Genomic DNA, 15,919 nt, shown 5'->3' with positions numbered 1-15,919 from the left:
TTCACCTGAAAATAGGTAAAAAGGTAGAGAAATCCAAAAAGCAATCTTTTCCAAATTTAAAATTCTATCCCAGTTCAGTTCCATCTGCAAATAACCAGATATAACAGAATGAAACAAAACCCAGTTTTGTAAGTCTACAGGGGTTATGATAATGATATTAATCTCTTTTATGGAAGGTTATAATACAATTTTTGAGCTGTTCATATTTCATTAATTAAACAATGTTTACTGGGCATTTGCTATATGTAAGCCCTGATGCTAGATAATGTAATAAGATGATAAACAAACAAGGCAAAAATCCCTGGCATCAAGAAATTATAATCTCTGGAGTAAACAAAATACAGGAAAAAAACAGTATGTCAGTAAAACAACTGCATAAGAGACACAGAATCAAGTATCACAAAAATGTGAAGTAGGGACTTCTGCACTGCAGGACTGGGGAAGGATTAAAAAAGGAACAACATTCAATCTGAGCCTTGAAGGATGACAAGAGTTTTTGTAAGCAAATATGGGAGCACAAGAGTTTCCATCACAATGAACAACATGACTTGCAGCCACAGGCATTGAAGAATACAAGCTATGGTCAAAGAAGAGGTTATAACCCAGATGGATTGGACTACGATGCCAGGGAGTGAGTGATAAACAGAAAAGTGGGTGATTTCTGGTTGCAAAAGACATCTAATGCCCCTGTAATTTATTAAAGAATGGGGAAATGCTAAAGGAGCTGTAAGCAGAGAAATGGCATAATTAGAGTCATGCTTTCGAATGCTTAATTTTGGAAATGTGCAAGACAGACAAGAGTAGGAAGAGTTTAAAAGTACAGAGAGTGAACTCATTGCAGAATGCCAAAGTGTGAGATGCTGAAGCTCCAAACTGGTAATGAGGAAGGGGAAAAGAGAGACTGAGAAACATGACTAGGATGTTTCCAGTCTGAGAAGTAGAGAAAAGAACAATACTGTAAATATGAATAGAAATGCCAATAGGAAGACATCACTGGGGAAAGAAGATGATGGACTTTTAGCCATGCAGAGTTTAGGATACTAGAAAATATACAGGTGAGGGTCGGTAATGTGGAGTTGGAACTCAAGAAAGAGACAAAAGCTAAGATGCCCCTTTGGGTTTGGGTGCCCTTCCTCCTTCCAACTTCTTCGCCATCTGTCCAGCTCCTTCAATTCCTTCCTAAATAATTAACTGGGAGAAATTTCCCAAAGCTTAATATATTAAAAACCCTTAGAATTAAAGAAAAATTCAACACCTCCATTTTTAAAATGAGCTAGAGGTAGAAGCATACTGAAAAAAGCTCAGTATCCAGTAAGATGCGTAAGTTAATTACGGTACATTCATACCATGGAATACGTTGTAGCCATCTAAAAAGATATTACAGAAAAGACAAAAGATACATACTATTTGGTTAAAAAGCTAGTATAAAACATGTATATGATCATGTATTTTGATTTTAAAAGGTTATATGTCCATATTCAACTAGAAAATTCCATTAAAAATACATCCTTTGGTATTCACAGTGATCGTCCCTGAGTAGGTAGGATTCACATAACAAATAATTATCTGTTACTATGGGCCAGGCACATTTTATAACCTGGACATATAGCAATGAACACACCATATTAGGTCCCCGCTCTTACAAAGCGTACATCTGATGGAGATTGAGGGTTGGAGGCTAGGACGCTCAGTAAAAGCTAGCAGTATAAATAACATGAAGAAAAATATTTAGGGTAGGGGGATAGTGGTGGAGGTAGCTAAAGAAGGCTTTACTAATAAGGTAACATCTGAGAAGTTACTTTAATAAGCGAGGGAGTAAGGCACGAGGACAGGCGAAAAGTTCCAGGCAGAAGGAGGAGCCAATGAAAACAGTCCTGCAAGAGGAGGACTTACATGTTCCAAAAACAACCAAGAGCCAGGACATATCCATGGAGGGGAATCAGAGAAGAGAAAACGGTATATTTCACTACCAACGGTAGGGATTAGAGAGAGAGAGAGAAGTATTAGTTGGTGCAAACGTAATTGTGGTTTCTGCCATTAAAAGTAATGACAAAAACTGCAATTACGTTTGCACCAACCTAATATCGTAAATGTTATGGAAGCTGTGACAGGGATGTGGGGTTTTATTTGGAGTAAGGGAGCCATTGTTGAGTTTAGAGCAGAGGCAGGACATGGCAGGACAAGGGCTGACTGACACTGTGAAAGGACTGACTCCAGCTTCTGGGCACAGAGCTATCCATCTACCCATCATAGCAAGGGTGCAGGCAGGGAGATGAGGAAGGAGGCTGTGGCAATAACCTGGTAGAAATGTTGGCTCAGGTTAGGTGGTGGCAGTGGACATGGCCATGGCGATAAGTCGTGAGCTTTTGGATGTATTTGAAAGGTAGAGACAACGAAAAAGAGAGGAGTCCGGAATGATTCTGAGATTTGAGTCAGGGCAACTGGGAGAAACGAGTTGGCATTTATGAAGAAGACCAAGTAATAAAGAGTTGGTAGTAAAGGCAGGGTGGGATGAAGAGTTCAGTTGTATTCATGTTGAGTTTGAGATGGTCACCAAAGAAATGTGTATAGAAAGGGAAGAGAAAAGATTCAAGAGTTGTGCCCAGAGCAGCCCTAGAGCAGTTAGCAGTAGGGAAGATGTGGAAGCTCCATCAAAGAATGTGAGAAAGAGTAAAAAAGGAGAACTAATGAGATTACGTATTTTATTTGCTCATCTGTGTTTTCTGATTTCTTAATAAGTATGCCTTGTTTTTGTAATAAAAATAATTCTTTAAGATCATCCTTTATTTTAAAGCATGGATAAAGCAAACAGGATGGCAAAAGTAAAAATAGATGCCATAAAAGCATGTATGAATATGTTACTATATAAGATGTTTATAAGTTCTTCATTTCACATTCCCTCCCTTCATTCACATCTGTGCTGTGTCTTCTCTGAGGGAATTTCTGACCATCCTACCTACAACAACTCCTGTATCCTATTAATCTTTATTTTTTAACTCTGCTTTACTTTCTTTTTGTATGGAACTTGTTATATAGTTGTGTATTTATTGTCTAACTCCCACACTAGTCAAGACAGGGACAATATCTTGCTCACAGATGTATCCCTAGCATCAAAAATAGTCGCTGGCACAGAATAGTCTCAAAAATAATTTGTTGCACAACAGGCCGGGCATGGTGGTTCACGCCTGTAATCCCAGAACTTTGGGATGCCAAGGTGGATGGATCACTTAAGATCAGAAGTTTGAGACCAGCCTGGCCAATAGGTGAACCCCCATCTCTACTAAAAATGTAAAAATTAGCTCAGCATAGTGGTGCACCTATAATCCCAGCTACTTACGAGGCTGAGGCACAAGAATCACTGAACCTGGGAAGTGGAGGTTGCAGCGACCCAAGATTGCCCCCTGTACTCCAGCCTAAGCCTCAGAGCAAGACTCTGTCTCCAAAAAAAATAAATAAATTATATATACATATATATATATATATATATAAAGCAACAAAAAAACAAATAACCCAATTTAAAAAACAAAAAACCCATTTTTTTAAATGGGCAAAGGACTTAAATACACATTCCTCAAAAGATATACAAATGGCCAATAAGCACATAAAAAGATGTTCAACATCACCAACCATTAGGGAAATGCAAATTAAAACCACAAAGAGATACTACTTCATACCCATAAAGATGGCCATTATAAAAAACAAAACCAAGAAACATCTCGGGGATTGCTGGTAAGATGGCCAAATAGAAACAGCTCAGCGCGCAGCCCCCAGCGAGAGGGACACAGAAGGTAGGTGATCTCTGCATTTCCAACTGAGTGGCGCCTGGAATGCCAGTGAGACAGAACTGTTCATTCCCCTAAAAAAGGGGGCTGAAGCTAGGGAGCCAAGTGATTTGGCTCAGCAGGTCCCACCCCCACGAAGACCAGCAAGCTAAGATCCACTGGCTTGAAATTCTCACAGCCCCCACAGCAGTCTGAGCTCAAACTGGGACTTTTGAGCTTGGTGAAGGGAGAGGCATCCACCATCGCTGAGACTCGATTAGGTGATTTTAATCTCACCTGTGTAAACAAAGTCACTGGGAAGTTTACACAGCAACTGGGTGGAGCTCACAGGAGCTCAACAAGGCCTCTGCAGGCAGACTGTGTCACTAGACTCCCTCTTCACTGGGCAGGGCATCTCTGAAAAAAGGCAGCAGCCTGTCAGGGAATTATAAATAAAGCCCCCACCTTCCTGGGACAGAGCACCTGGGACAAGGGGCAGTTGTGGGTACAGCTTCAGCAGACTTAAACATCCCTGCCTGGCAGCTCTGAAGAGAGCAGCAAATTTCCCAGCACAGCACTGAAGCTCTGATAAGGAACAGACTGCCTCCTCAAGTGGCTCCCTGACCCCCATGTATCCTAACTGGGAGATACCTCCCAGCAGAGGCCAACAGACACCTCATACAGGAAAGCTCTGGCGGGCATCTGGCAGGTACCCTTCTGGGATGAAGCTACCAGAGGAAGGAACAGGCAGCAATCTTTGCTGTTCTGCAGCCCCTGCTGGTGATTCCTAGGCAAGCAGGATCTGGAGTGGACCTCTAGCAAACTCCAGCAGACCTGCAGCAGAGGGGCCTGACTGTTAGAAGGAAAACTAACAAATAGAAGGAAATAGTTTCAACATTAACAAAGGACGTCCACTCAGAGACCCCATCCAAAAGCCAACAACTTCAAAGACCAAGGGTAGATAAATCCACAAAGATGGAAAGAAGCCAGCACAAAAAGGCTGAAAATTCCAAAAACCAGAACACATCTTCTCCTCCAAGGAATCACAACTCCTCACCAGCAAAAGAACAAAACTGGATGGAGAATGAGTTTGACAAATTGACAGAAGCAGGCTTCAGAAGGTGGGTAATAACAGACTTCCCTGAGCTAAAGGAGCATGTTCTAACCCAGTGCAAGGAAACTAAGAACCTTGAAAAAAGGTTAAACAAAATGCTAACTAAAATAACCAGCATAGAGAAGAACATAAATGACCTGATGGAGCTGAAAAACACAGCACGAGAACTTTGTGAACCATATACAAGTTTCAATAGCCGAAATGATCAAGTGGAAGAAAGAATATCAGAGATTGAAGATCAGATCAATAAAATAAAGTGAGAAGATAAGATAAGAGAAAAAAGAGTGAAAAGAAATGAACAAAACCTCCAAGAAATATGGGATTATGTGAAAAAACAAATCCACCTTTCATCAGTGTACCTGAAAGTGACAGGGAGAATAAAACCAAGTTGGAAAACACTCTTCAGAACATTATCCAGGAGAACTTCCTCAACCTAGCAAGACAGGCCAACATTCAAATTCAGGAAATACAGAGAATACCACAAAGATACTCCTCAAGAAGAGCAACCCCAAGACACATAATCATCAGATTCACCAGGGTTGAAACAAAGGAAAAAACGCTAAGGGCAGCCAGAGAGAAAGGTCAGGCTACCCACAAAGGGAAGCCCATCAGATTTACAGCGGATCTCTCAGCAGAAACCCTACAAGCCAGAAGAGAGTGGGGGCTGATATTCAATATCCTTAAAGAAAATAATTTTTACACCAGAATTTCATATACAGCCAAACTAAGCTTCATAAGTGAAGGAGAAATAAGATCTTCTATGGACAAGCAACTGCTGAGAGATTTTTGTCACCACCAGGCCTGCCTTACAAGAGCTCCTGAAGGAAGCACTAAGCATGGAAAGGAACAACCAGTACCAGCACTCCAAAAACATACCAAATTGTAAAGACCATCAATGCTATGAAGAAACTGCATCAACAAATGGGCAAAACAACCAGCTAGTATCATAATGTCAGGATAAAGTTCACACATTACAATATTAACTTTAAAGATAAATAGGCTAAATGTCCCAATTTAAAAGACCCAGACTGGGAAATTGGATAGAGTCAAGACCCATTGGTGTGCTGTATTCAGGAGACCCATGCCATGTTCAAAGACACACATAGGCTCAAAATAAAGGGATGGAGGAATATTTGCCAAGCAAATGGAAAGCAAAAAAAAAAGCAGGGGTTGCAATCATAGCCTCTAATAAAAGAGACTTTAAACCAACAAAGATCAAAAGAGACAAAGAAGGGCATTATATAATGGTAAAGGGATCTATGCAACAAGAAGAGCTAACTATCCTAAATATATATGCACCCAATACAGGAGCACCCAGATACATAAAGCAAGTTCTTCAAGATCTATAAAGAGACTTAGGCTCCCACACAATAATAGTGGGAAACTGTAACACCGCACTGTCACTATTAGACAGATCAATGAGACAAAAAATTAACAGGATATCCAGGACTTGAACTCAGATCTGGACCAAGTGGACTTAATAGTCATCTATAGAACTCTCCACCCCAACTCCACAGAATATATGTTCTTCTCAGCACCACATTGCACTTATTCTAAAATTGACCACATAATTAGAAGTAAAACACTCCTCAGCGAATGCAAAAGAATGGAAATCATAACAAATAGTCTCTCAGACCACAGTGTGATCAAATTAGAACTCAGGATTAAGAAACTCACTCAAAACTGCACAACTACATGGAAACTGAACAACCCGCTCCTGAGTGACTACTGAACAAATAATGAAATGAAGGCAGAAATAAAGATTTTTTCAAAACTAATGAGAATGAAAACACAATGTACCAGAATATCTGGGACACATTTAAAGCAGTGAGTAGACAGAAATTTATAGCACCAAATGCCCACAAGAGAAAGGAGGAAAGATCTAAAATTGACATCCTAATGTCACGATTAAAAGAACTAGAGGAGCAAGAACAAACAAATTCAAAAGGTAGCAGAAGACAAGAAATACCTAAGATCAAAGCAGAACTGAAGGAAACAGAGACACAAAAAAACCCTTCAAAAAATCAATGAATTCAGGAGCTGGTTTTTTTAAAAGATCAACAAAATAGATACACTGCTAGCCAGACTAATAAAGAAGAAAAGAGAGAAGAATCAAATACATGCAATAAAAAATGAGGAAGCGGATATCACCAGCTATCCCACAGAAATACAAACTACCATCAGAGAATAGTATAAACACCTCTATGCAAATAAACCAGATAATCTAGAAGAAATAGATAAATTTCTGGACACTTACACCCTCCAAAGAGTAAACCAGGAAGAAGTCAAATCCCTGAGTATACCAATAACAAGGTCTGAAATTGAGGCAGCAATTAATAGCCTACCAACCAAAACAAGTCCAGAACCAGATGGGTCACAGCCGAATTCTACCAGAGGTACAAAGAGGAGCTGGTACCATTTGAAACTATTCCAAACAATAGAAAAAGAGGGAATCCTCCCTAACTCATTTTATGAGACCAAAAACATCCTGATACCAAAACCTGGCAGAGATGCAACAAAAAAAGAAAATTTCAGGCCAATATCCATGATGAACATCAATATGAAAATCCTCAATAAAATACTGGCAAACTGAATTCAACAGCATATCAAAAAGCTTATCAATCACAATCAAGTTGGCTTCATCCCTGGAATGCAAGGCTGGTTCAACATACGCAATCAATAAATATAATACATCACATAAACAGAACCAATGACAAAAACCAAATGATTATCTCAATACAGAGGAGGTCTTCGAAAAAATTCAGCAGCTCTTTATGCTAAAATCTCTCAATAAGCTAGGTATCAATGGAACATATCTCAAAATAATAAGAGCTATTTATGACAAACCCACAACAAATACCACACTAAATGAGCAAAAACTGGAAGCACTGCCTTTGAAAATCAGCACAAGACAAGAATACCCTCTCTCACCATTCCTATTCAACATGGTATTGGAAGTTCTGGCCAGGGAAATCAGGCAAGAAAAAGAAATAAAGGGTATTCAATTAGGAAAAGAGGAAGTCAAATTGTCTCTATTTGCAGATGATATGATTGTATATTTAGAAGACCCCATTGTCTCAGCCCAAAATCTCCTTAAGCTAATAAGCAACTTCAGCAAAGTCTCAGAATACAAAATCAATCTGCAAAAATCACAAGTATTCCTATATACCAATAACAGACAAACAGAGAGCCAAATCATGAGTGAACTCCCACTCACAATTGCTACAAATAGAATAAAATACCTAGGAATACAACTAACAAGGGATGTGGAGGACCTCTTCAAGGAGAACTACAAACCACTGCTCAAGGAAATAAGAGAGGACACAAACAGAAAAATATTCCATGCTCATGGTTAGGAAGAATCAGTATCTTGAAAATGGCCATACTGCCCAAAGTAATCAATGCTATCCCCATCAAGCTACTATTGACTTTCTTCACAGAACTGGAAAAAATACACCTTAAATTTCATATGGAACCAAAAAACAGGCAGCACAGCAAAGACAATACAAAGCAAAAAAAAAAAAAAAAAAAACTGGTGGCATCACACTACCTTACTTCAAACTATGATATACTACAAAGCTACCATAATCAAAACAGCACGGTACTGGTACCAAAACAGAGATATATAGACCACTGGAACAGAACAGAGGCCTCATAAATAATGCCACACATCTACAACCATCTGATCTTTGACAAACCTGACAAAAACAAGCAATGGGAAAAGGATTCCCTATTTAACAAATGGTGTTGGGAAAACTGGCTAGCCATAAGCAGAAAGCTGAAACTGGATCCCTTCCTTACACATTATACAAAAATTAATTCAAGATTGATGAAAGATTTAAATGTAAGATCTAACACTATAAAAACGCTAGAAGAAACCTAGGCAATACCATTTGGGACATAAGCGTGGGCAAAGATTTCATGACTAAAACACCAAAAGTAATGGCAATGAAAGCCAAAATTGACAAATGGGATCTAATTAAAGAACTTCTGCACTGCAAAAGAAACCACCATTAGAGAGAACTGGAAACCAACACACAGGGAAAATTTTTTGCAATCTACTCATCTGACAAAGGGCTAATATCCAGAATTTACAAGGAACTTAAACAAATATACAAGAAAAAAACAAACAACTCCATCAAAAATTGGATGAAGGATATAAACAGACACTTCACAAAAGAAGACATTTATGCAGCCAACAAACATATGAAAAAAGGCTCATCAACACTGGTCATTAGAGAAATGCATATCAAAACCACATTGAGATACCATCTCACACCAGTTAGAAAGTGATCATTAAAAAATCAGGAGACAACAGATGCTGGAGAGGATGTGGAGAAATAGGAACACTTTTACACCATTGGTAGGAGTGTAAATTAGTTCAACCATTGTGGAAGACATTGTGGTGACTCCTCAAGGATCTAGAAATAGAAATACCACCTGACCCAGAAATCCCATTACTGGGTATATACCTAAAGGATTATAAATCGTTATATTATAAAGACATATGCACACGTATGTTTATTGCAGCGCTGTTCACAATAGCTTGGAACCAACCCAAATGCCCATCAATGATAGACTGGATAAAGAAAATGTGGCACATATGCACCATGGAATACTATGCAGCCATAAAAAAGAATGAGTTCATGTTATTTGCAGGGACATAGGTGAAACTGGAAACCATCATTCTCAGCAAACTGACACAAGAACAGAAAACCAAACACCACATGTTCTCACTCATAAGTGGGTGTTGAACAATGAGAACACACAGACACAGGGAGGGGAACAACACACACTGGGGTCTGGGGGGTGGGAGACTAGGGGAGGAATAGCATGGGGTGGGGGGATTGGGGAGGGATAGCATTAGGAGAAATACTAATGTAGATGACGGGGCGATGGATGCAGCAAACCACCACCATGGCACGTATATACCTATGTAACAAACCTGCACGATCTGCACATGTACCCCAGAACTTAAAGTATAATAAATAAATTTTTAAAAATAGCAAAGACTTGGAACCAAATGACAATCAATGATAGACTGGATAAAGAAAACGTGGCACATACACACCATGGAATACTATGCAGCCATAAAAAAGGATGCGTTCATGTCCTTTGCAGGGACATGGATGAAGCTGGAAACCATCATTCTCAGCCAACTGACACAAGAACAGAAAACCAAACACCACATATTCTCATCCATAAGTGGGTGTTGAACAATGAGAACACATGGACACAGGAAGAGGACCATCATACACTGGGGTCTGTTGGGGAGTGGGGGCTAGGAGAGGGAAAACAGAGGGGTGGGAGGCCAGGGGGAGATAGCATTAGGAGAAATACCTAATGTAGATGACAAGGTGATGGATGAAGCAAACCACCATGGCATGTGTTTACCTATGTAACGAACCTGCATGATCTGCCCATGTACCCTAGAACTTAATGGATAATAATAATAAAAAAAAACGAAACGGAAAACAACAAATGTTGTCATAGATATGAAGACATTGGAAACTTTGTGTATTGCTGGTGAAAATATAAAGAGGTACAGCCACTGTGGAACAATATGATGGTTCCTAAAAAATAGAATTACCATTCATTCTAGCAATTCCACTTCTAGGTATATACCCAAATGAATTGAAAGCAGAGACTCAAACAGATATTAATTTACCAACATTCATAGCACCATTACTCACAATAGCCAAAGAGTAGAATCAATCAAGTGTCCATAGATTGATGAAAATATAAGCATGTTATATGCATACACTGGAATATTATTTAGCCTTAAAAAGGAATGAAATTCTGATACAGCATTGATGAACCTTGAAGACCTTCTGCTAAGTCAAATAAGCCAGTTACAAAAAGTCAAATATTATATGATTATACTTACATAAGGTGCCTAGCGTCAGAAAGTAAAATAGTGGTTACCAGGAGCACAGGAAAGGGATAATGGGGAGTTCTGGTTTAAGGAGTACACAGCTTATTCAGGCTGACATGATGAAAAAGTTATGGCAATGGATAACATTGCTAATTACACAACAATGTGAATGTTCTTCATGTCACTGAGCTGTACACAGAAACATGGCAAAATTGTATATTGTATGTTATGTATATTTGACACATTAAAATATAAAATTAAAATTATTTGTTGAAAGAATTGAATGAATGTGTTTTCTTTTTGCTTCAGTTGTAAGGAATTTTAATATTAAATGTAATAATTGCTTTCTTCTTTTCATAATTATGGGGATTTCTTTTAATGGTCATTCTAGACAGATCATTCATTGAAAGGTGCCTCAAATCTTTCCGGTAAGCAGGTAACAATATAGATTTGTTACATGTGAAGGAAAAACAAGGGGAAATAAAGCCTCCTGATCTCACCCCTGTGAGTTAGTTACTTACTGCTGAAATTCCAAGGGCCTTAGTTCACATTTCCGTTATGTAACTTAATACGTTTTATCATAATTTGCTTATTTTTTTAATTTTTATTTATTTTTTTAGAGATTGAATCTCACTCTGTCACCAAGGCTGGAGTGCAGTGATGCGATCTAGGCTCACTGCAACGCTCGCCTCCCTGGTTCCAGTGATTCTCACAGCCCAGCCTCCTGAGTAGATGGGATTATAGGTGTGCACCACCACACCTGGCTAATTTTTTGTATTTTTAGTAGAGACAGGGTTTTGCTATATTGGCCAGGCTGGTCTTGAACTCCTGGCCTCAAGTGATCCATCTGCCTCGGCCTCCCAAAGTGCTGGGATTACAAATATGAGCCACAATGTCCAGCCATAGTTTGCTCCTTTCTCTCATTTTTCTCAATAATCTATGTGCTAATGACAGACTATGTCTTAATCAATTATCTTTCACCCAAGTTTAGCAAACTGACTCTATCATCAATAATTATCGAGGAGTGCTTCTTATTCTGTGATAGAAGTAGTTGACAGAACCATTTTTGAAGAATAGCAATCAAGGGAGACACTATTGACTAATTTCAAGTAAGAGGTGAGGTTAACCGCAAGGAAAAGGGGAGCAGGCCTGGGGCCAGGGATTTGAAGTATATGCCATGTCTTCAAAGTAATTCTTACTTTCTGTGCCATCTGCTTCCAGTTGCTCTTCTCCAGGTTTCTGTTTAAATTTCATGTTTCCAAAGTGCATGATGGCCCCAGTGAGTTTATAGCATCCATACTTCTCATCAGGAAGAAAACCCAAGATGTCCATGGCTTGCTGTAAAAAGACAAACAGATGGCCCTGTCTTCATTTGCCTAATGGCTGCAGTGTGCACCTCACCCCCACTGTGTTACACCTCAGGCTGTGGGCTGAAGGGAATGAGACAGACAGCTTTGTTGAAAGCAATGCAAATCAGCCCTGTTGGCACTTGGTCACCCACAGTCTGCTCATTCCTTTAAAAGAGAATTAGGAAGGCACAAGACTAGGCTTGTTAGTTCCCAGTAGTTTTATAACTTTCCTTCAATGCCCTGCCCCTCTCTTGTTCCTTCCCGCAACAGATCACTTACTGGCTATATGAGGTCAGTTATTTTGCGTTTCGTGGTTATGGCAGAAAGCACCATATCTGCTGGGTTGCTTATTTCTGTGGTCCTCCCACATGTTCTCCTGACTTTATTCCAGAGCAGACACATTTCAAAGACTGGTGAAAGGAAATGCTTAAGAAAAGCCACCTTCCCATAAAACTGCAGCCTAAGAATCCGCCGCACAAGATGTGCATTCGCATACTCTCCAGGAGGGAAAAAGTTGGTACAATCTTTCTGTGGTTAATTTAGAATGTGTACCAAGAGACTATAAAAAATTCATAATCCTTAGTATTTTCACATCTAGGAATTTAGCGTAAGGGGAATCTAGTATCCAGAAAAAGTGTTTAGCTACAAAGATATTCACCTCAGTTGGGGGTGAAAAAACAAACAAACCAAAAAACTTGAATCTGACACTAGGAGAATAGCTCAATAAACAACAGGACCGATGGAGTCCTGAGTTTCCACTTAAATGTTTACAAAGAGTTCCTAATGATACTTGAAATGCTTAAACGATTAAACTGAGACAGCAAATTCTATATGCCAAATGTATATGCAGCATAATTGCAGTCTTTGGTAAGAAAACAAAAACACTAACATGACCATACAAAAGCAGCTGCAAATAGATACAAACAGAATAAAGACTATAAAGAGATACATAAAATGAAAGAGATGTTTGCCATTGAGTTGAAATATCTTTCTACTTTTTTATAACTTCCAAGTTACTATAGTGGCAATGTGGAGTTTTCTCATAAGTAAGCAAACTTTGGACAAAAGGAGCCCTACACCCCTAGCAGAAGCAAGGCCATTTCTCCGGATCCCGGAAGAACAGAACTGTAAAATGCTGTCTTTCATTTCTCATTGCCATTACCAGATTTTGCTTTGACAATTAACAAGCCTTACTTCTGTGGCCAGCAATTCTTCAGCATCATCCAAGCTCTCCACGGCAACTACTCCACAGGAGCAAAAGTGAAAGTCTGAGGGATCTGCAGACACCAGGAGCATGTCTATAGCGGGAAAACCATTCATTAAGCAACTTAAAGAAATCCGCAAGGCCTTAGAAAATAATTGAGCAATATTCACAGTTTACTCTTACAGGTTATATCCTACTTGTAAACAAACCAAAATAAAATCCATATTTTAGACCCAAACGTCTACAGTCAATGTTTGCCCTCTATTAACTTGTCAGTCATGTATTAATGCCTCCCAAGAGACGACAGACTGGCAAAATCCAAAAGCAGATTCAATTGCAGCAGTTTCAATGGGTGCAAAAAAATAAAAACAAAACCAGATAATGTGTGTTGACAAAACTTTGAAAACAGGAATTTGGCCTAGATTTATGACTAAGGGCTGGAGGACAAAAGTATTTTGTAAAATTACAAGTAGAACAGACCTGAGCTTCAAAAGCTAGGAAGCAGCCAGACGCTGGGGTCAGCACTCAGGGATCATTAGCAGGGCAACCCTGTCACATCACATCCTCGCTATTAGGGAGCTGAGTCTGTCTTTCAAGGGATCCATAAATCAGCTGCTGTGTTCAGTGCGGCACCCTGATATGTCTAAGAGTCCTGACATGATTCACTTAGTCAGGAAACATAATGCAGGCTGAAGCAGAGGCAGGCTGTCAGCCGCACATCATCAACTGACTTGGCAGAATCACATTAACCTCTCACTGCTCAACACTTGCTCTCCATGAAGTTTTTTTGAGCTGATCTTATTTTTCTATTTATTGCTCAATGAAGTGAAAATTGGTTATCTTGAACCCCATATTTCAGAAATGAAGAAATTGGGCTACATAAATGTTCATAGTAACTTTGTCAGAAAACAAGTCAAATGTCCATCTGCAGTTGAATGGGTTAACAAACTGTTGTATATCCATACAGTGGATTGTTATTCAGCAAACGAAGGAATGAACTATGAATACATGCTGGAAATGGAAGAATTTTAAAATAATTATGCTGGGTGAAATAAGTCTGACAAGAAGAATATGTACTTTATGATTTTGTCTTTAAACATTCTAGGAAATGCAAACTAATATATGGTGACAGGAAGCATATTAGTGGTTGCTTAGAGAATGAGGCTGGCAGAGGAGGGCTCCAACGAGTGAGAAGGGGCAGGGTGGAGGTATTATAAAAGATTCACGGACACTTTTGAAAGTATACATGCGCCGGGCGCTGTGGCTCAAGCCTGTAATCCCAGCACTTTGGGAGGCCGAGGCGGGTGGATCACGAGGTCAAGAGATCGAGACCATCCTGGTCAACATGGTGAAACCCCATCTCTACTAAAAAAAAAAAATACAAAAAATTAGCTGGGCATGGTGGTGCGTGCCTGTAATCCCAGCTACTCAGGAGGCTGAGGCAGGAGAATTGCCTGAACCCAGGAGGCGGAGGTTGCGGTGAGCCGAGATCGCGCCATTGCACTCCAGCCTGGGTAACGTGAGTGAAACTCCGTCTCAAAAAAAAAAAAAAAAAAAAAAAAAAGAAAGTATACATGCATTATCTTGATTGTGGTGATGGTTTCATACACATGCATATATATGTTAACATTTATCTGTTACATACTTAAAACATGTGCAGTGTACTTTGTTTAGGTGATTAGTACTTCAATAAATTTGTTTTATAAAACTTTAAAAATAGAAAGTAGCCTAACTTAAATCAAGCAGAAGGTGAATATATGTATTTCAATTAAAATATCCTTTAAAAATTTTTAAAGTACTTGTTTTTAAAATCATTTTTATTTTTTAAATTGACAATTTAAAATTGTATATATTTATGGTGTACAGCATGATCTTTTGATATATGTATACATTGTGGAACGGCTCATTCCAGCTAAGTAATGTATCCATCACTTCACATACTTTTTTTGGGGGGGTGAGAATATTTAAAAGCTACTCTGTTAGCCACTTCAAGTATATAATATATTGTTATTAACCATAATCACTATGTTGTACAATAGCTCTTCTGAATTTATTCAGCTTTTTTAGATTCTACATGAGTGAGATCGTGTAGTATTTGTCCTTCTGTCCCTGCCTTATTTCACTTAGCCTAACGACCTTCAGGTCCACCCATGTTGCCATACTGGACAAAAGTAACAAGATTTTCTTTCCCTCCTTTCTTTTCGTTTCTTTTTTTCTCTTTCTTTCTTTCTGTCTTCTTCTGTTGTTTTTCTGAGACGGGGTCTTACTCTGTCACCCAGGCTGATGTGCAGTGGCATGATCACAGCTCACTGAAGCCTCAATTTCCCAGGCTCAAGTGATCCTCCCACCTTAGCCTCCCTAGTAGCTGAGACTACAGGTGCATACCACCATGCTCAACTCATTTTTCAATTTTTTGGAGAAACGGGGTCTTGGCCGGGCACGGCAGCTGACGCCTGTAATCCCAGCACTTTGGGAGGCCAAGGTGGGTGGATCACCTGAGGTCAGGAGTTCAAGACCAGCCTGGCCATCATGGTGAAGCCCCATCTTAAGAAAAGAAAAAAGAAGGAAGGAAGGAAGGAAGGAAGGAAGGAAGGAAGGAAGGAAGGAAGGAAGGGA

General features: G+C 39.3%; 1 protein-coding gene across 1 annotated transcript in view; it reads right to left on the bottom strand.

Annotated features, from left to right (window-relative positions):
- Nucleotides 1–15,919, bottom strand: part of MYH15 (myosin heavy chain 15) — a 141,971-nt gene that overhangs the window by 99,956 nt on the left and 26,096 nt on the right. The window contains exons 11-12 of the mRNA XM_032298920.1: nucleotides 13,294–13,397; nucleotides 11,950–12,088 (exon numbers count right to left, since the gene is read on the bottom strand). Of these exons, the coding sequence (XP_032154811.1) occupies nucleotides 11,950–12,088; nucleotides 13,294–13,397 (243 nt within the window). The remainder of the gene's footprint in view (nucleotides 1–11,949; nucleotides 12,089–13,293; nucleotides 13,398–15,919) is intronic.

This window comes from Sapajus apella, unplaced genomic scaffold (genome assembly GCF_009761245.1).
Source record: "Sapajus apella isolate SASKATOON/1434 unplaced genomic scaffold, GSC_monkey_1.0 scaffold40, whole genome shotgun sequence".
Classification (NCBI taxonomy): domain Eukaryota; kingdom Metazoa; phylum Chordata; class Mammalia; order Primates; family Cebidae; genus Sapajus; species Sapajus apella.
The sequence above is the reverse complement of the archived record's forward strand: the minus strand, read 5'-3'. Positions and strand labels throughout refer to the sequence as shown.